General features: G+C 48.0%; 1 protein-coding gene across 2 annotated transcripts in view; it reads left to right on the top strand.

Moving 5' to 3' along the window:
• LOC141110436 (phospholipase A2 inhibitor NAI-like) overlaps positions 1-21378 on the top strand; it is a 35374-nt gene extending 13996 nt beyond the window's left edge. For both annotated transcript variants that reach the window (XM_073601783.1, XM_073601782.1), the window contains exons 4-7: positions 10668-10784; positions 13478-13627; positions 16099-16239; positions 20096-21378. In XM_073601783.1, the coding sequence (XP_073457884.1) occupies positions 10668-10784; positions 13478-13627; positions 16099-16239; positions 20096-20301 (614 nt within the window). In that variant the 3' untranslated portion in view covers positions 20302-21378. The remainder of the gene's footprint in view (positions 1-10667; positions 10785-13477; positions 13628-16098; positions 16240-20095) is intronic.
• The last annotated feature ends 645 nt before the right edge of the window (positions 21379-22023 follow it).

Genomic DNA, 22023 nt, shown 5'->3' with positions numbered 1-22023 from the left:
AGCTTCTTAATCTTTTTTTTTTTTTTTATTTTTTTTAACATTACCTCTTTATTCAACATTTTCTTATTTACCAATTTTACAAAAGAGCTTCTTAATCTTAATAATATTTCACACATGTCCTAAAAAGAATGCACTGTTTTTTAATAATGTGTGAAGTTCTAACAATAAATATCAGGAATCAATACTAACATAAAGTAAAACTATCTACAGTGATTTAGACACTTTTAGAAGGTCAGAGTTTATACCGAGAAGTACCCGGACATTGGTCCTTCAAAGCACTCCAAGATTCAGGGCCTAGGAACTTAGTATGCAAAATATTACATTTAGCTCCAGCATCAGAGCCCCAAAAAGCCTGGGGTGGCACAGGCTGGGGATGGCACTATACTAGACTGGCATATACCATCTTGTCTGAGTATCATCTTGAAAATTAATTAGGGGCACTTTAGCACATCAACAAGTATACAAAGAAGGTGGGTCTTCCAGGTGATCTCATGACCAAATATGGACAGGACACACTCATCTTGGGGGCATGGGACCTAGTATGGTTCAGGAGGGGGGGGATGCACTTTCTTCCCCATCCTTTCCTGGGCAGCTAGGCTGCAAATTCAGATAAGGGTCTGGGGGGGGGGGGGGCTGAGTGTGTACAGGTATGAGGGGGCTAAGTGTGACATGTGTGTATGGGGTGTGCGTACAGGTGTGGGGGGATGGGAAAAGAAAATGCCCCTCCTAGTGAGTGATGGAACCAGGTGAGCTGGGGAATGGACTCCTCCCAGGGGTGTTAGCCTCGGCTCACCAGCCGTGTAATTGGATAAGAAGTAATGGATGGCTGCACACCGAGGTAAGTCTCTTTCATAGGAATATGAATAAGGGCAGCGTCGCTGTGTGAAACGTGTCTACCTGTATCTGCTTTCCTGTCCTGTGGTGTTATTCATGTTACGGATTTTACAAAAAAAATACTTATCTTTACCTTGGTGTGCAGCCATCCATTCCTTCTTATACAGGGTAGTGGGGGGGACAGGGAGTGTACATTAAAGTGTATTTTTTCCCCAAAAAATTGCGTTTGAAAGACCGCTGCGCAAATACAGTGTGACATAAAATATTGCAACAACCATCATTTTACGCTTTAGGGAAGGGGTGTCCAAACTTTCAAAACAAAGGGCCAGTTTACTGCCCTCCAAACTTTAGGAGGGGACGGACTGTGGCCAGTGGGAGTTGAAAATGCCCTGATATCGGTGGGAGTAAACAATACCATAGGCTTGGTGGTCAGTGGGAGTAAAGAAATTACACCATTGGTGTCAGTGTGAGGAATAGTGCCCCATCACTGGTGTCAGTGGGAAAATTGGTTCCTCATCTCTGGTCAGGGGCGGACTGACCAGTCGGTCCAATCGGACATGGACCGAGGGCCCGGCCGCTAAAGGGGGCCCGCCAGCGCCACCTGCTGGAGCCTTTAGGGCTGGTGATCATCTTTTCGGGCCCGCACGGGCCCCAGCGCTGCCTCGGAGGGTAAGGGGGAGGAGGGCAGGCGCCCCTGCATCACATAGAGCGGGGATCTCCCGCTTACCGATGTCATCCGATGTCCCGCCTCCTTTGATAAATATCTCACTGGTCCAATGCCGGGACGTGTGATGTCTAACAAAGGAGGCGGGACATCCGATGACAGTGGTCGCCAGGTGTCACAGCGGGAGTTACCCGCTCTGTGTGATCCGGCAGCTATTCCCCATTCACTGATCAGGCTGCATAGAGGGGGGAGGGGGCACTCTGAGGCTGCATAGAGGGGGGAGGGGGCACTCTGAGGCTGCATGGAGGGGGCACTCTGAGGCTGCATAGAGGGGGGAGGGGGCACTCTAAGGCTGCATGGAGGGGGCACTCTGAGGCTGCATGGAGGGGGGAGGGGGCACTCTGAGGCTGCATGGAGGGGGCACTCTGAGGCTGCATGGAGGGGGCACTCTGAGGCTGCATGGAGGGGGCACTCTGAGGCTGCATGGAGGGGGCACTCTGAGGCTGCATGGAGGGAGCACTCTGAGGTTGCATGGAGGGGGCACTCTGAGGCTGCATGGAGGGGGCACTCTGAGGCTGCATGGAGGGGGCACAGTGAGGCTGCATGGAGGGGGCACTCTGGTGAGGCTGCATGGAGGGGGCACTCTGGTGAGGCTGCATGGAGGGGGCACTCTGGTGAGGCTGCATGGAGGGAGCACTCTGGTGAGGCTGCATGGAGGGGGCACTCTGGTGAGGCTGCATGGAGGGGGCACTCTGGTGAGGCTGCATTGAGGGGCACACTGGTAAAACTGTATTGAGGCTGCATTGAGGGGCACTGGTGAGGCTGCATTAAGGGGCACTGGTGAGGCTGCATTGATGGGCACTTTTCAGGCTGCATTAATGGGCACTGATCAGGCTGTATTCATGGGCACTGGTGAAGCTGCATTCATGGTGAGGCTGCACTGATTGGCACTGGTGAGGCTGCACTGATTGGTACTGGTGAGGCTGCATTGATGGGTACTGATGAGGGCTTTTTCTAACATAGACTCTCAAATGGGCACAGAGAGGACCCGCACACGCAGGCAACGTCATTATGTGTTGCGCCACGTGTCTCCGCGCACAGGGCCTGCTGCAAAACCTTCTAGATCTACCGTCCCAGATAGGGAAAAGGTCACCACTTCCCTCCAAGTACCTCCCTCACCTCGGCAAACAGTTCCCAAAATGACGGAAGAGGGGAGGACACACCAGCCAGCCAGGGTGCCAGCCAGCCACCCACCCACAGCAGGGCCAGGGTGCCAGCCAACCACCCACGGTGACCCACCCACAGTGGGGCCAGGGTGCGTGCCACCCAACCACACAAGGTGACCCACCCACAGCAAGGCCAGGGTACCAGCCACCCACCCACAGTGACCCACCCACACCAGAGAGCCAGCCAGCCACCCACAGGAGCCAGCCACAGAGGATGCGGGAGCCAGCCAACCACAGAGGATGTGGGAACCAGCTAGCCACAGAGGATGCGGGAACCAGCCACAGCTACAGTACACATAGTTAAGGTAAGAAGAGCTCTACACAGTGCCAATTTTATTTCTACTTTGTGAGAGGTTGGGGCAGGGGTGAGAGTCACGGCACAAGGAGGGGGTCCTATGAGGACCAGAGTAAATGAAGGTGTTCACTGTACACTCTGTTAGAAAGAGGCCCCCCTCCAGTTCCCATTATACTCCTTTGTAGTCTCTAATAGGTCCTGGAGGGGGGTCTCTCTCTCTAACAGAGATTCTCTAATGGACACTGTTAGAGAGAGACCCCCCTCCAGGTCCCATAAAAAAAAAGGCAGAAGTTGTACTTTGTGCAAAATGTAGGGGCGAGGTCAGGGGCAGGCCATGGGCGGGGTTAGGGTGAGTCATGGGCGGGGCCTGACAGGGGGCCCTTGCTTTATTTGGTCCGGGGGCCTTGAGTGTTGTCAGTCCGCCCCTGTCTCTGGTGTCAGTGGGAGGAATACTACCCTATTGAATAGTGCCCGGAGGGCCAGATAAAGGCAAGCAAAGGGCCACATTCGGCCCGCGGGCTGCAGTTTGGAGACCTCTACTCTAGGGTCTCTGCAAAAAAAATATATACAATGTTTGGGGGTTCTAAGTACTTTTCTAGCAAAAAATAATGATTTTAACTTGAAACCAACAAGTGTCAGAAAAAGATTTAGTCTTTAAGTGGTTAAACTTCCCTCATTTACACACAGAAGTTCATTCCTTTGACCTAAGGCTGGGTTCACACTGGTGCGACATGACAGCCGTCCTACTTTGGATCCGACTTTGCCCTGTGACAGGAAGCCAGCATGCGTCCGGCTTTCAATGAACGGGGATCCGACTTGGATCCCCGCCAATGCCCGACACTGTGTTTGGTATGAATCTTGAGGGGGAACTCCGCGCCAAATTTTAAAAAAAAACAACGGCATGGGTTCCCCCCTCCAAGAGCACACCAGGCCCTTGGGTCTGGTATGGACCTTAAGGGGAACCCCCTACGCCGAAAAAACGGCGTGGGGGTCCCCCCAAATCCATACCAGACCCTTATCCAAGCATGCAGCCCGGCCGGTCAGGAATGGGGGTGGGGACGAGCGAGCGCCCCCCCCCTGAACCGTACCAGGCCGCATGCCCTCAACATGGGGGGGGGGTGCTTCTGGGCAGGGGGCACCCCAAAGCACCTTGTCCCCATGTTGATGAGGACAAGGGCCTCTTCCCGACAACCCTGGCCGTTGGTTGTCGGAGTCTGCGGGCGGGGGGCTTATCGGAATCTCTGAGCCCCCTTTAATAAGGGAGCCCCCAGTTCCCGGCCCCCCACCCTTTGTGAATGAGTATGGGGTACATCGTACCCCTACCCATTCACCTAGGGAAAAAAGAAAAGTGTCAATGAAAAAACACACTACACAGGTTTTTAAAGTAATTTATTAGGCAGCTCCGGGGTCTTCTTCCGACTTCGGGGGTCTTCTTCTGACTCCGGGGGTCTTCTTCTGACTTCGGAGGTCGCTCCTGCGTCTCCTCCCGGTGTCCTGATCTTCTGCTGGATCCTCCGCTATCTTCTACAGCTCTTTTGCTAGCGGTGGCCCGGACTTCTGCCTTCTGCCTTCTTCCTTCTTGTCTTCTTCCCTCTTCTCTTCTTCCGATGTTGACACGACGCTCTCTCCAGCTGGAATGCTCTCTGAGCGCTCCGCAATGGACTTATATAGGCGGTGACCCCGCCCCCTTATGAGGTCACAGTCCCGGGGCATGCTGGGACTGTGCCGTCATAAGGGGGCGTGGTCATCAGGTGATGTTGACCATCCCCTGATGAAGCCACGTGACCCGTGACGCCACATGTAGGGACAGGCACCGCCCACTGTCAGCAGTGTATGAGCTCGCCGCTCGTCTGGATACACTGTATCTTTCGTTTTTTACTGTGTGAGTACCCTGTATGCTGCTAATGTTGAATAAAGTCTGATACATGCTTGAAATACTACACTATATGGTATCTTCATCTCTCCATTTACTATGATGCTCCCCATGGATCTGAGGTCTGTTAAATGACAGTCCATTACCTAGGACCCCCCTGCACAGGAGACACCACAAGTGCTGTCTGCTCTATGCTGAATCCTCAGTATAGTGAGGTAAGGGGCCATTATCTACCACTAGAGGATTGTTGCATAGAGGAGATCCTGCTGCACATTTCACATTCACCACTCTTCTGAACAAATGATTTTTAAACTCAGCTGCTATCCACACGACTTAATTGTCTGTTATCACTAAGGAAGCATTGAAGCTGTTTTTTGTTGCACTGAGTCACCTTTATTGGATTGTATTATTTTAAGTTTGAGCACCCCCTGCTGGACACTATATTGCATGATGCACAACTATGAAGATCACTTTGGACATTCAATGTAACATTGTATCATTTGGCAATTTTTGCTTTTATGTTATTTCGTTTTTAGCCATCTATTTATTTATATGAATCATGGTTCACTGAACTATAATAATTTCCGGATATTAATTCACAGCACTTTGTACTGGCATTTAATGTCTCAGCGGCAATCACTATCTTATTGAAAAAGAATATTTTATTATTTTTCAATTTTTTAAATTTTATTGTAGATTTCACCATGGTTTTATTTTTATTTAAGCTGAGAGATACATATGTATAGTTTTTTTGGTGGGCTCCACCCTTTATTTATTAATATTTTTTTCTATTATGCACATACTGCCTGCACGTCCACATAGTGCTATATTCCCCATGGTGGTTTAGATCACCATCCCATACCTCAGTAAAGACAAGAGTTGATACCCAGTACACCTAGATAGTATAATTTATTGTAGGATTAGCGCAGCACCATCCCCATTTGTCAGGTGTGAGGAGGGCTGAGTGTGTACAGGTGTGGGGGGTGGGCTGAGTGTATACAGGTGTGAGGAGGGCTGAGTGTGTACAGGTGTGAGGAGGGCTGAGTGTGTACAGGTGTGAGGAGGGCTGAGTGTGTACGGGTGTGGGGGGGGTGGGCTGAGTGTGTACAGGTGTGAGGGGGGCTGAGTGTGTACAGGTGTGAGGGGGGCTGAGTGTGTACAGGTGTGGGCTGAGTGTGTACAGGTGTGAGGAGGGCTGAGTGTGTACAGGTGTGAGGAGGGCTGAGTGTATACGGGTGTGGGGGGGTGGGCTGAGTGTGTACAGGTGTGAGGAGGGCTGAGTGTGTACAGGTATGAGGGGGGCTGAGTGTGTACAGGTGTGAGGGGGGCTGAGTGTGTACAGGTGTGAGGAGGGCTGAGTGTGTACAGGTATGAGGGGGGCTGAGTGTGTACAGGTGTGAGGGGGGCTGAGTGTGTACAGGTGTGAGGAGGGCTGAGTGTGTACAGGTGTGAGGAGGGCTGAGTGTGTACAGGTGTGGGGGGTGGGCTGAGTGTGTACAGGTATGAGGGGGGCTGAGTGTGTACAGGTGTGAGGGGGGCTGAGTGTGTACAGGTGTGAGGAGGGCTGAGTGTGTACAGGTGTGGGGGGTGGGCTGAGTGTGTACAGGTGTGAGGAGGGCTGAGTGTGTACAGGTGTGGGGAGGGCTGAGTGTGTACAGGTATGAGGGGGGCTGAGTGTGTACAGGTGTGAGGGGGGCTGAGTGTGTACAGGTGTGAGGAGGGCTGAGTGTGTACAGGTGTGGGGGGTGGGCTGAGTGTGTACAGGTATGAGGGGGGCTGAGTGTGTACAGGTGTGAGGGGGGCTGAGTGTGTACAGGTGTGAGGAGGGCTGAGTGTGTACAGGTGTGGGGGGTGGGCTGAGTGTGTACAGGTGTGAGGAGGGCTGAGTGTGTACAGGTGTGGGGGGTGGGCTGAGTGTGTACAGGTGTAAGGGGGCGGAGTGTGTACAGGTGTGGGGGTGGGCTGAGTGTGTACAGGTGTGGGGGGTGGACTGAGTGTGTACAGGTGTTGGGGTGGGCTGAGTGTCTACAGGTGTGAGGAGGGCTGAGTGTGTACACGTGTGGGGGGTGGGCTGAGTGTGTACAGGTGTGGGGGGTGGGCTGAGTGTGTACAGGTGTGGGGGGTGGGCTGAGTGTGTACAGGTGTGGGGGGTGGGCTGAGTGTGTACACGTGTGGGGGGTGGGCTGAGTGTGTACAGGTGTGGGGGGTGGGCTGAGTGTGTACAGGTGTGGGGGGTGGGCTGAGTGTGTACAGGTGTGGGGGGTGGGCTGAGTGTGTACACGTGTGGGGGGTGGGCTGAGTGTGTACAGGTGTGGGGGGTGGGCTGAGTGTGTACAGGTGTGGGGGGTGGGCTGAGTGTGTAAAGGTGTGAGGAGGGTTGAGTGTGTACAGGTGTGAGGAGGGCTGAGTGTGTACAGGTGTGGGGGGTGGGCTGAGTGTGTACAGGTGTGAGGAGGGCTGAGTGTGTACAGGTATGAGAGGGGCTGAGTGTGTACAGGTGTGAGGGGGGCTGAGTGTGTACAGGTGTGAGGGGGGCTGACAGGGTAAAAGTGTGAGGAGGGCTGAGTGTGTACAGGTGTGGGGTGAGCTGAGTGTGTACAGGTGTGGGGGGGTGGGCTGAGTGTGTACAGGTGTGGGGGTGGACTGAGTGTGTACAGGTGTAAGGGGGGCAGAGTGTGTACAGGTGTGGAGGGTGGGCTGAGTGTGTACAGATGTGAGGGGGGCTGAGTGTGTACAGGTGTGGGGGGTGGGCTGAGTGTGTACGGGTGAGGGGGGTGGGCTAAGTGTGTACAGGTGTGAGGAGGGCTTAGTGTGTACAGGTGTGAGGAGGGCTGAGTGTGTACAGGTGTGGGGGGTGGGTGAGTGTGTACAGGTGTGAGGGGGCTGAGTGTGTACAGGTGTGAGGGGGGCTGAGTGTGTACAGGTGTGAGGAGGGCTGAGTGTGTACAGGTATGAGGGGGGCTGAGTGTGTACAGGTGTGAGGGGGGCTGAGTGTGTACAGGTGTGAGGAGGGCTGAGTGTGTACAGGTGTGGGGGGTGGGCTGAGTGTGTACAGGTGTGAGGAGGGCTGAGTGTGTACAGGTGTGGGGGGTGGGCTGAGTGTGTACAGGTGTGAGGGGGCGGAGTGTGTACAGGTGTGGGGGTGGGCTGAGTGTGTACAGGTGTGGGGGGTGGACTGAGTGTGTACAGGTGTTGGGGTGGGCTGAGTGTCTACAGGTGTGAGGAGGGCTGAGTGTGTACACGTGTGGGGGGTGGGCTGAGTGTGTACAGGTGTGGGGGGGTGGGCTGAGTGTGTACAGGTGTGGGGGGTGGGCTGAGTGTGTAAAGGTGTGAGGAGGGTTGAGTGTGTACAGGTGTGAGGAGGGCTGAGTGTGTACAGGTGTGGGGGGGGTGGGCTGAGTGTGTACAGGTGTGAGGAGGGCTGAGTGTGTACAGGTATGAGAGGGGCTGAGTGTGTACAGGTGTGAGGGGGCTAAGTGTGTACAGGTGTGAGGGGGGCTGACAGGGTAAAAGTGTGAGGAGGGCTGAGTGTGTACAGGTGTGGGGTGAGCTGAGTGTGTACAGGTGTGGGGGGGTGGGCTGAGTGTGTACAGGTGTGGGGGTGGACTGAGTGTGTACAGGTGTAAGGGGGGCAGAGTGTGTACAGGTGTGGAGGGTGGGCTGAGTGTGTACAGATGTGAGGGGGGCTGAGTGTGTACAGGTGTGGGGGGTGGGCTGAGTGTGTACGGGTGAGGGGGGTGGGCTAAGTGTGTACAGGTGTGAGGAGGGCTTAGTGTGTACAGGTGTGAGGAGGGCTGAGTGTGTACAGGTGTGGGGGTGGGCTGAGTGTGTACAGGTGTGAGGGGGGCTGAGTGGGTACAGGTGTGGGGGTGGGCTGAGTGTGTTCAGGTGTAGGCTGAGTGTGTACAAGTGTGGGGGGTGGGCTGAGTGTGTACAGGTGTGCAGAGTGGGCTGAGTGTGTACAGGTGTTGGGGTGGGCTGAGTGTGTACAGGTGTGAGGAGGGCTGAGTGTGTACAGGTGTGGGGGGTGGGCTGAGTGTGTACAGGTGTGAGGAGGGCTGAGTGTGTACAGGTATGAGGGGGGCTGAGTGTGTACAGGTGTGAGGGGCGCTGAGTGTGTACAGGTGTGAGGGGAGCTGAGTGTGTACAGGTGTGAGGAGGGCTGAGTGTGTACAGGTGTGGGGTGAGCTGAGTGTGTACAGGTGTGGGGTGAGCTGAGTGTGTACAGTTGTGGGGGTGGGCTGAGTGTGTACAGGTGTGGGAGGTGGATTGAGTGTGTACAGGTGTAAGGGAGGCAGAGTGTGTACAGGTGTGGGGGGTGGGCTGAGTTTGTACGGGTGTGGGGGGGTGGGCTGAGTGTGTACAGGTGTGGGGGGTGGGCTGAGTGTGTACAGGTGTGGGGGGTGGGCTGAGTGTGTACAGGTATGAGGAGGCTGAGTGTGTACAGGTATGAGGGGGGCTGAGTGTGTACAGGTGTGAGGGGGGCTGAGTGGGTACAGGTGTGAGGAGGGCTGAGTGTGTACAGGTGAGGGGTGAGCTGAGTGTGTACAGGTGTGGGGTGAGCTGAGTGTGTACAGGTGTGGGGGGTGGGCTGAGTGTGTACGGGTGTGGGGGGGTGGGCTGAGTGTGTACAGGTATGAGGGTGGCTGAGTGTGTACAGGTGTGAGGGGGGCTGAGTGTGTACAGGTGTGAGGGGGGATGAATGGGTACAGGTGTAAGGAGGGCTGAGTGTGTACAGGTGTGGGGTGAGCTGAGTGTGTACAGGTGTGGGGTGAGCTGAGTGTGTACAGGTGTGGGGATGGGCTGAGTGTGTACAGGTGTGGGAGGTGGACTGAGTGTGTACAGGTGTAAGGGGGGCAGAGTGTGTACAGGTGTGGGGTGAGCTGAGTGTGTACAGGTGTGGGAGGTGGACTGAGTGTGTACAGGTGTGAGGAGGGCTGAGTGTGTACAGGTGTGAGGAGGGCTGAGTGTGTACAGGTGTGGGGGGTGGGCTGAGTGTGTACAGGTGAGGGGGGCTGAGCGTGTACAGGTGTGAAGGGGCTGTGTGTATGTGCAATGTCCCCCATGTAGATCCATCTTCAACCACGATTACCGGATCCAAAAAAAGGAAAAAACCCGCCACCTGCGACGAAGGCTAAACGCCGACTACCTGCTCCACCATCTGACAGTTCTTTTATAGGTATGGGTCAGGGCCACCTGGCGATGTCGTCTGGTGGAGCCGCCCCATGTGACGCCACTGACCAGTGCATGTTGGGTTGGTGACTTTACAAGGGGGCGGTGACACCAGGTGGCGTTGCCAAGTGTCATCACCCCTTACCTAAATAGGAGCTGTCAAACAGTGGAGCAGGTAGTTGGTGGTTAGCCTTCGTCGTGGGCAGAGCATTTTTTTTTTCTTTTTTCGGGTCCAGCAGTGTGGCGGGCATCATGATTGATGATGGATCTAAATCGGGGGGACATTTTTTTGATTTTTAATAAAGGAATTGTGTGTGTTTTTATTTCTTTTTGAGACTTTTTTTTTGGTGAATGAGTAGAGGTACAATGTAGCATTGTGCATTGTGGGGCACTCAGCAGTCGAATATCCTGCCGTGCAACCCGCAAATTCGGGTGTTCGCCCAACTCTACCGGTCACATATGTTTTCTAAGATGTATGGAGGAGCTGTGGGTTAAATTTGCTTTGGAGGATGAGAGTTGGAAAATGGATGATAAATGAGGTTCTCAATACAGTAAAATATTACTGCTGTGGTTGAATCCTTGCTGTATTTTTTCTCTCTTTAGGCTACTCGCTCTTTTGTACACGGTGTGCTTCTTCATCTGACTCGTGTTCTGGGCCAAATATAAATTGTTCTTCTGGCTCAGTGTGTGGAGCTGTATACACAGAAAGCTGGTCTCAGGGTAAGTTACTCAATAAAAAATGCTACAGTATGTGGAATTTATGTCGGAGAGTAGAGTAGAGTAGACGTTTGCAATTCGTTTTGTTTCAAATTTGTTTTTTTAACGAATTTCGACAAATTTGTTAACTCGGAAATATCCAAATTAACGAAAACCCATTTTAACAAATTTTTCCAAATATTCGTAAATTTGAATATTCAAAAATTACGAAAATTACAAAACCCAAAAATTCGAAAATCTGAAATAACTAACTAACTAATAATAACATAACTACTACTAACTATTAAATTATAGGTATTGGAATTTCCTTTCAAATTTGGCTGTTAGTGAACGTAACGAATAAAAAATGTTACGAATTCTCTGAATTAACAAACGCCGTTCCTAAACGAATGGAACATAACAAATTAATAATAATAAATAATAATAATAAAACATTTTTATTATTATTATTTATTATTAATTAATTCCGTTACATTTGTTTAGATGCAGCATTCCTTATTTAGAAAAATTCAAAACTTCGGATAAATTTGTATTTGTTACGTTCACTAACAGCCAAATTTGAAAGGAAATTCCAATACCTATAATTTAATAGTTAGTTATTAATAATTAGTTATTCTTTCAAACTTTTGAATTTACAAATTTACGAATTGCAATCATAACGAATGTAACGAAAAAACAAACAAAAAAAAAAAACAAATTAAATGAAAACGAACACATTTTTCATCAGTGCACATGTCTATCGGAGAGTCACAAGCGTCAGTTCAAATCAGAGATATCTGTTTTTAGGTTTTATGGGCACAATGTGTGAATAGCACACTCAAGATCATCACTCATGTCATCCAAACAGCAAAATAATATTGCAATGCACAAAATATAATAGCCCAATATAATAAGTCAATATTCACTACTAGCCCCTAACTCTATCTGGATGACAGTAATGCCCTATACACACGATCGGACATTCCGACAACAAAATCCATGTTTTTTTTCCGACGGATGTTGGCTCAAACTTGTCTTGCATACACACGGTCGCACAAATGTTGTCGGAAATTCCAAACGTCGAGAACGCGGCGACGTACAAAACGTACAACGAGCCGAGAAAAATGTAGTTCAATAGCCAGGGCGGCTCTTCTGCTTGATTCCGAGCATGCGTGGAACTTTGTGCGTCAGAATTGTCTACACACGCTCTGAATTTCCGACAACGGATTTTGTTGTCGGAAAATGTGAGATCCAGCTCTCAAATTTTTGTTGTCGGAAATTCCGACAAAAAATGTCCGATGGAGCCTACACACGCTCTGAATTTCCGACAACGGATTTTGTTGTCGGAAAATGTGAGATCCAGCTCTCAAATTTTTGTTGTCGGAAATTCCGACAAAAAATGTCCGATGGAGCCTACACACGGTCGGAATTTCCGACAACAAGTTCCATCGAACATTTGTTGACGGAAATTCCGAGCGTGTGTACGCAGCATTAGTTTGTTAGAGCGCTGTGTATCGTAACAAAAAAATTGGCATTTTTTTATTTTGGTAAAAAGTAAAAAAAATAAAAAACTGTTTACACCTTTTTCATCTCAGTGCTACTGACCTCCCCAAGCCTCGTCCTGCCTACACACATGTGCTCTATAGGTGACTACATGGCATTTTTTAGGGTGGATTTTCTGATGGTGACAACTGCAGTACTAGACATGTGCACTCCACAAATTTTTGTTTTGTTTCGGGTGCATTTGTTAATTGGACTTTTGCATACACACGGTCACACAAATGTTGTCGGAAATTCCGAACATCAAGAACGCGGTGACGTACAACACCTACTACGAGCCGAGAAAAATGAAGTTCAATAGCCAGTGCGGCTCTTCTGCTTGATTCCGAGCATGTGTGGAATTTTGTGCGTCAAACTTATGTACACACGCTCGGAATTTCCAACAACAAGTTTTGTTGTTGGAAAATTTGAGAACCTGCTCACAAATATTTGTTGGCGGAAATTCAGTCAACAAATGTTCTATGGAGCATACACACAGTCGGAATTTCCGACAACAAGCTCACATCCAACGTTTGTTGAAAATCCTATCGTTTGTGTACAGGGCATGATAGTGTGTATGGGGTCTTAAGCCTCGTACACAAGATCGGATTTCCTGCAGACAAAGCGTCTGACTTTTGTCTGAAGGGCGTTGGCCCAGGAACTTGTCTTGCGTACAAACGGCACACAATTGTCGGCCAACAAACACGAACGTAGTGACGTACTACGTGGTTTTTCAGCTCTTTAGCACCACCCTTTGGGCACCTTCTGCTGATGTCGTGTTTGATGAGCATTGATTCCGAGCATGCGTGTTTGTACTTTGGACTTTTGTCTGACGGACTTGTGTGCATACGATCGGAAAGTCTGACAACAGACCGTTGTCCGCGGAAAATTTATAAGCCTGCCATCCAACATTTGTCCGCGGGAAAATCCGACAACTATTGTCCGATGGAGCGTACAAACGGCCGGATTTTAGGCCAACAGTCTGTCAACACACAATTCCCATTGGAAAATCTGATCGTGTGTATGAGGCTTTAGTGCGGGAAACTTTTGTTTTGTTAATGTGCAAAGCCCCTCTAAACGTTTGGTATAAATGTGGGGGGGGTTGCCATTTTTTTTTCACATTAAAACTTTGTCTATTTTCATTGCAGAGAATGAAATGATTTTCTTTTTTATTGTAGATTCCATTGTGTCAAAATCATACATGCTGTCATGTACACGGGAGGACAAGTGTAACACAAGCGGAAGTTTCAGCCCTCATAACAATGTAAGAGTGAAGTTGGGTAGATCGTGTTGTAGAACTGATCATTGCACCCCACCTCTTCCTTCCCGTAAGTAAATAAATGTTATGAATGTAAAACTAAATATGTAAATTAAAAAATAATAAATAACTACTTGAACTCCAGAAGGTTTACCCCCCCCCCTTCATGACCAGGCTATTTTTTTGCGATATGGCACTGCTTTACTTTAACCGCTTAACAACCATTATACTGTGGCAGGTTGGCTCTCCTGGGCGAATCACCGTAGGTGTACGTCGGCCACTTTAAGAGCACAAAGGGGCGCGCGCCCCCCCCGGCACAGAGTGGCGCCAGAGCCGATGCGCTTGACTGGTGGACGCAATATCCTCCAAACACCCGCAATCGCTCCACAGAGAGGCAGAACGGGGATCTGTCAATGTAAACACACAGATCCCCATTCTGACAGAGGAGGATAGACAGATCTACTGTTCCTAGTGATTAGGAACAGCGATCTCTCTCCTCCTCAAGTCAGCCCCCTCCCCCCCCACAGTTAGAAACAGATCCCAGGGAACACATTTAGCCCCTTGATCGCCCCCCAGTGTTAACCACTTCCCTGCCAGTGACATTTATACAGTAATCAGTGCGTTTTTATAGCACTGATCGCTGTATAAATGTTAATGGTCCCAAAAATGTGTGAAAAGTGTCCGATCCGTCCGCCGCAATGTCGCAGTCCCGCTAAAAATACTAGTAATACTAGATAACTGCCATTACTAGTAAAAAAAATTATAATAAAAGTGCAGCGGCTGAAGTCCGCTGTCTGCTGACGTCACAGATCTGGGCCAGGCTCGGGCAAGATTGCCACAGTGAAGTCGGGATCTGCCCACAGGCCTGGATTGGCACCCTGCTCAGCCTGAGCTGGCCGCTCCTGCCCCCCCCCCCACTGCCCAGCACTCCAGTGAGCGTGGTGGGGCAGAGCAGAGAGATGCTGTCTGACAGTCAGCAACTCTCTGCTCAGGGATCGCTTGGTTCTCAATGTTAGAGTCGGCAGTGAACCGATGCGGCATGGGACTGATGCTGCATCCAGCTAGATAAGTATGATTTCGCAAAAAAAATTATTCCCATAATTCTCTTTTAACCACGTCAATACCGGGCACTGCCCCCTTCCTGCCTAGGACAGTTTTCAGCTTTCAGCGCTGTCACACTTTGAATGACAATTGCGCGGTCATGCAACACTGTACCCAAACTACATTTTTATAATTTTCTTCCCACAAATAGGACTTACTTTTGGTGGTATTTGACCACCACTTGGTTTTTATTTTTTGCTAAACAAACTAAAAAAGACCAACATTTTTGGGGAAAAAAAAATGTTTTCTTTATTTCTGTTATAAAAGTTTGTTTTCTCCTTCACTGACGGGCACTGATGAGGCTGCACTTATGGGCACTGATGGGCACTGATGAGGTAGCACTAATAAGGTGGCACTGATAGGCACTGATAAGCAGCACTGATATGCAGCACTGATATGCAGCACTGATGGGCAGTGATAGGCGGCTCTGATGGGCACTGATAGGTGGCACTGGTAGGTGGCACTGATAGGTGGCACTGGTGGGCACTGATAGGCAGCACTGATGGGGAGGTACCGACAGCCATTAGGGATGGGCACTGAAAAAAAAGCAAAATGCTCACCATTGTTTGTGGGCCCCACTATGGGTACATACAACAACTAATATACACATATGTGGTATTGCTTTGATCGTCCAGAGCAGGAGAATACATTTTGGGTTCTTCTTTGGTGGTAGGTTATGGCAGTGTTTCTCAACTCCAGTCCTCAAGGTGCACCAACAGGTCATGTTTTCAGGATTTCCACTATTTTGCACAGGTGATTTAATCAGTTTTCACTGCCTTAGTAATTACCACAGCCGTTTCATGTGAGGGAAATGCTGAAAACATGACCTGTTGGTGCGCCTTGAGGACTGGAGTTGAGAAACACTGGGTTATGGTAGTAACAAGAAAAAAGAACAAGGTGGGGAAGTACCTCACCTAAAAGAGATTACTAAGGACCACGCAGCTTAAGATAAGGGATAAATTACAAATGGTATTACAAAAACTGGGGGAAAAATTCCCACCACCAGGACCTTAGCCTAAAGAGTTAAAAAAGACAACAATATTATGGTAGTAACAAGAAATATACAGCTACATTTAAAAAAAAAACATTTTTTTCTTTACTATTTTGGGCCTGTTTTCCTTTCATAAAAAAAGATAAAAAATTCAGGAGATATCCATTACCATTTACCACCAAATAAAAGCCCAAATTGTCCTGAAAAAAACACGGTATAATCCACCTGGATGCACAAAGTAGTTGTGATAATATATACTGTTTTACTAACACATGTCAAAGTTGCAAAATTGTACTTGGACTTTAACATTTGTTTTACCCTTAGGTGCGAAGAGGGTTAACATCTTCATTATTAGAAGGTCTCAGTGTGGTGACCCTTTGTTTGGTACTTAAATACAGGTGCTCTTTAATCCCATGCCATTATGTTCATATTATGTTTTCTTACCTTAGTTCCAGGGAACAGCTCACAGTCCAATGGATTGACGTGCCGATCCTGCATGTCTGCTGACTCCACCTGGTGTTACACTTCAGATACGATGAAGTGTACGGGGGATGAGAACATGTGTTTTCGCCAAACCACAATAGTATCAGGTCAGTATTACAAGCAGAGCCAGTGTTATTAAAAAAAATGTATTTATCATAATTAGCCCATTTACACTAATGCATTACAGTAAAATGTGGTTAAACACGTGTATTATTATGCGTAATTGTCACGTAGCTTGTGGCAGAGTCTGGCATGTAGAGGGAGGCCTCTCGTACAGCTCCGGCTCTGGGACCACTGATACTGCGACAGTGGCTGCGAGAGCCCGGCAAGGTACAAGTGCCTGTAAGATGTTCCGTCAGCCGTGGCAGTGGGTAGCAGGTGTGTCGCCAGAGACCGGTCAGATCACTGGAACAGCAGATGGCAGCAGAGACAGCAGAGACAGCAGACCCGGGACTGGGCAGACAGCAGGCGACAGGTGCTTGACAGGCAGCTGGCAGACAGCAGATGTGGAAGGAATGGCAGCACTCAGCAGGTGAAAAACCAGCAGGGACCAGGTAGCATGCAGAGCAGGACAGGTGGACAACTGGATGCAAGGTCAGAAGAGCCAGGTCAGCAACAGACGGTCAGATACAGGCATTGATGGCAGGCAGAGAATGGTCAGGATACAAGTAAAGGTCAGCAATGTAGAATCAGGCAGATGAGCAGGAGGCAGAGCAAATCCAGAGACAGGCCAAAGTTAGGGCAGGTAGCCTTCAAGCAAGGCCAGGGCGAGTCAGGTCACAACAGATGGTCAGATACAGGCATGGACGGCAGGCAGAGAATGGTCAGGATACAAGTAGAGGTCAGCAACATAGGATCAGGCAGATGAACAGGAGGCAGAGCAAATCCAGAAACAGGCCAAAGTCAGGGCAGGTAGCATTTAAGCAAGGCCAGGGCGAGTCAGGTCACAACAAATGGTCAGATACGGGCATGGACGGCAGGCAGAGAACGGTCAGGATACAAGTAGAGGTCAGCAATGTAGAATCAGGCAGATGAGCAGGAGGCAGAGCAAATCCAGAGACAGGCCAAAGTTAGGGCAGGTAGCCTTCAAGCAAGGCCAGGGCGAGTCAGGTCACAACAGATGGTCAGATACGGGCATGGACGGCAGGCAGAGAACGGTCAGGATACAAGTAGAGGTTAGCAACATAGGATCAGGCAGATGAGCAGGAGGCAGAGCAAATCCAGAGACAGGCCAAAGGTAGGGCAGGTAGGATTCAAGCAAGGCCAGGGCAAGCTGGGTTAGTAACACAAGTATGATTACAGAGACATGGGTAATAGCTGTAGATCAGACAGCACTGGCTAAGGGATCTGCTGCAGTTTAAATAGTCCCATCAGTGCCAACATTAGCAGCGGGGACGCATGCTCGTGCAGGGCTATGCACAGAAAAATGGGCACCCATACATCTGCACTTGCGTGCCCATGTACACCTTGAAGCTTCATCTGTACTATGGCTAGTGCCTTCCTGACAGTAATGCTATACATTACACTCAGTGAGAAGCATTGGGGTGCATCTATAGCCAGATTTTTAGATTTTGGTAGCATGGGGAAGGATCAGAATTCCTGTTATTACTGTTGTCCAGGAATCTGTTAGGCCTAGTGTACACTTATAGTTGTGGGTGGGATAAAAATACATGGTTGAGTTGCATGTTTACCCCCCTCCCAACTGCTCCCCTTTATGCTGCAAAGTCACCAGATGGGGGTTGTATTGTGGCAAAAATGACATCCCCTGTTGTGCTCAGTGGGCAGTACTGCCCTCTAAACGGTACCAGTTCTTGAATGTACGAGGTTATGGTGTAGTGATGTAGGTTTTTTGATGTTCAAAAAATTCATGAGGATGTAATACCACCTCACCACCTGTCAAACGCCTTCTGAACACAGGACATATATTGTATGCTTTTAAAATACAGCTTCACCCTTTTATACAATGTTTTGACATATAGGACATGTAAATTATTTTTATTCTCCAACTTTTATTTTTACATATGTACTTCATGCTATTTACATACAGTATCTGACAAAAGTTAGTACACCCCACACATTTGTGTAAATATTCTATTATATCTTTTCATGTGACAACACTGAAGAATAGACACTTTGCTACAATGTAAAGTAGTGAGTGTACAGCTTGTATAACAGTGTAAATTTGCTGTCCCCTCAAAATAACTCAACACACAGCCATTAATGTCTAAACCGCTGGCAACAAAAGTGAGTACACCCCTAAGTGAAAATGTCCAAATTGGGCCCAATTAGCCATTTCCCTCCCCGGTGTCATGTGACTCGTTAGTGTTACAAGGTCTTAGGTGTGAATGGGGAGCAGGTGTGTTAAATGTTGGTGTTATCGCTCTCACTCTCTCATACTGGTCACTGGAAGTTCAACATGGCACCTCATGGCAAAGAACCCTCTGAGGATCTGAAAAAAAAGAATTGTTGTTCTACATAAAGATGGCTTAGGCTATAAGAAGATTGCCAAGACCCTGAAACTGAGCTGCAGCATGGTGGCCAAGACCATACAGCGGTTTAACAGGACAGGTTCCAATCAGATCGCCATGGTCCACCAAAGGAGTTGAGTGCACGTGTTCAGCGTCATATCCAGAGGTTGTCTTTGGGAAATAGACGTATGAGTGCTGCCAGCATTGTTGCAGAGGTTGAAGGGGTGGGGGAGTCAGCCTGTCAGTGCTCAGACCATATGCCGCACACTGCATCAAATTGGTCTCCATCGCTGTCATCCCAGAAGAAAGCCTCTTCTAAAGATGATGCACTAGAAAGCCCACAAACAGTTTGCTGAAGGCAAGCAGACTAAGACTAAGATTACTGGAACCATGTCCTGTGGTCTGATGAGACCAAGATAAACGTATTTGGTTCAGATGGTGTCAAGCGTGTGTGGCGGCAACCAGGTGAGGAGTACAAAGACAAGTGTGTCTTGCCTACAGTCAAGCATGGTGGTGGGAGTGTCATGGTCTGGGGAGCTACAGTTCATTGAGTGAACCATGAATGCCAACATGTACTGTGACATACCCAAGCCAAGCATGGGTCGCAGGGCAGTATTTCCTAAATCATCATCAGCACTATCTAGTCTTTGTAACACAGTATTTTTCTGAAATCCCTAAATTAGGAAAATCCTGCATTATGGCCACTAGTTGGAGCTGAAGATTATATGAATAAACCTATTAGGCAAAATACATTATTTGTGACAGCTCACTAAATGCTTGAGACATTTGCATAGGACATTTTTTAGAAAGAGTCTACCCTTAACATCACAAAATTTAAGCAAAATGTTCATTGACAAAAAAGGAAGTTAACACGATTTAAAAAAGAATAGATACAGTTTAGAGACATAACCTGTAATTGTGGTACCACATCCATGTGGGCATGCAATAATAAAGAGAAACAAGAAAGTAGGACTTTAACATGTGTCATCACCAATAGAAATCACTACATGTTTCTCCAGAGGCTTCTTCAGGTCATTCTATTGGTATTATATATCAAGTAGGCCTGAGATTCAAAGAGATTTCATTCTACAACACTGGGAGAAGGGGGTAAAGTGCATCCAGCTCACACAGAAGGGTGGAGAGAGAGAAACCATGGTTTCATGGATACCTGAAGAAGCCTCTGGGGAAATGCATAGCAATTTCAATTGGTGATGATGGGAACACTGGTTCCTATGTCTGGCCCTCCATATGGTAGTTTGATCCGCATTCTCATACATACATCTAATAGTGGGCCACATTGTTAAAGTCCTATTCTTGTTTTTCTTTATTTTTGCAAGATTTAAAAAAAAAAGCCTGTGAATTGACACATTTGGAACCTAATTTTTAAGACCTTATTGATATGTGTTGGTGTTATTGAGATCAAACTGCCATTACAGTTTTAATAGTTTTAAACATTTGTTGTAAAATGTATAATTTTTTATATATTTATTTTTAGAGGGACCAACAGAAAATTCATCAGCAATACGCGGTTGTGCCACAAAAAGCATCTGCGATTTGGGTAGCCAATCTGTTAGCAGCCAAAGAGTAAAGACAGTTGTTGAATTTATCTGCACTAATGGAAGTACTGGTCTCCAGAAAAGCTTCTACCTCCCAGCTATGATTTGCATTCTCTTTTTTAAGGTATTTTTCTGGAACGTCTAAAAAAAAAAAAAAAAAAAAAAAAAAAAAGGCCTTTAGAGTACACTATATTGTCAAACGTATTGGGACACATGCCTTTGCATGCACATGAACTTTAATGGCCCACCCTTTGCAGCTATAACAGCCTCAGCTCTTCTGGGAAGGCTGTCCACAAGGTTTAGGAGTGTGTCTATGGGAATGTTTGACCAATCTTCCAAAAGCACATTTGTGAGGTCAGGCACTGATGTTGGACGAGAAGGCCTGACTCGCAGTCTCTGCTCCAATTCATTCCAGAGGTGTTCTATCAGTTTGAGGTTAGGACTCTGTGCGGGCCAGTCAAGTTCCTCCACCCCAAACTGTTCCCACAAGGTTGGGAGCATGAAATTGTCCAAATGTCTTGGTATGCTGACTCCTTAAGAGTTCCCCTTACTGGAACTAAGGGGCCAAGCCCAACCCCTGAAAAACAACCCCACACCATAATCCCCCCTCCACCAAATGATTTGGACCAGTGCACAAAGCAAGGTCCATAAAGACATGGATGAGCGAGTTTGGGGTGGAGGAATTTGATTGTCCTGCACAGAGTCCTGACCGCAACCCGATAGAACACCTTTGGGATGAATTAGAGCGGAGACAGGCCTTCTCACCCAACATCAGTGTCTGGCCTCACAAATGCGCTTCTGGAAGAACGGTCAAACATTCCCATAGACACACTCCTAAACCTAAAGCCTTCCCAGAAGAGTTGAAGCTGTTATAGCTGCAAAGGGTGGACCAACTCAATATTGAACCCTAAGGACTAAGACTGGGATGCCATTAAAGTTCATGTGTGTGTAAAGGCAGGTGTCCCAATACTTTTGGTAATATAGTGTACAAAAAGGCTGATTGGTAGTAAAGATAGATTTTTTTTTTCTTTTCAGTCACTTTCAGACAGTAGTAAAGATTTAAAAAAAAAATGTTATCCATGCTGAACACAGTATATAGAAATACTATAGAGGTCGTCAAATTTATTTCATTTTCACTTTTTTCAATGTTATAAATTGCTGTTCTATTTTACTTTTACACTATTTTACATGCTATTTTACAAATAAAAAAAGTTACAAATTATTTGCTTTCAAATCTACAGTATAAATAAAAATTCCCAAATTACATTACAGCCTTTAGTTCAATGTTTTTTTAATCTGAATTATATGTGATGGATCAGAACACAATAGTCTAAGTTGGTGAAGTAAAATTAGAAAAATATATACATAAAACTATTTTTCAGAAATAAAAAACTGATAATTGGCATGTGCGTATGTATTCACCCCCTTTGTTATGAAGCCCATAAAAAGCTCTGGTGCAACCAATTACCTTCAGAAGTCACATAATTAGTGAGATGATGTCCACCTGTGTGCAATCTAAGTGTCACATGATCTGTCATTACATATACACACCTTTTTGAAAGGCCCCAGAGGCTGCAACACCTAAGCAAGAGGCACCACTAACCAAACACTGCCATGAAGACCAAGGAACTCCCCAAACAAGTAAGGGACAATGTTGTTAAGAAGAACAAGTCAGGGTTAGGTTATAAAAAAAATATATCCAAATCTTTGATGATCCCTAGGAGCACCATCAAATCTATCATAACCAAATAGAAAGAACATGGCACAACAGCAAACCTGCCAAGAGACGGCCGTACACCAAAACTCACAAACCGGGCAAGGAGGGCAATAATCAGAGAGGCAGCACAGAGACCTAAGGGAACCCTGG

This window comes from Aquarana catesbeiana, linkage group LG10 (assembly GCF_042186555.1).
Source record: "Aquarana catesbeiana isolate 2022-GZ linkage group LG10, ASM4218655v1, whole genome shotgun sequence".
Taxonomy (NCBI): Eukaryota; Metazoa; Chordata; class Amphibia; order Anura; family Ranidae; genus Aquarana; species Aquarana catesbeiana.
The sequence above is the reverse complement of the archived record's forward strand: the minus strand, read 5'-3'. Positions and strand labels throughout refer to the sequence as shown.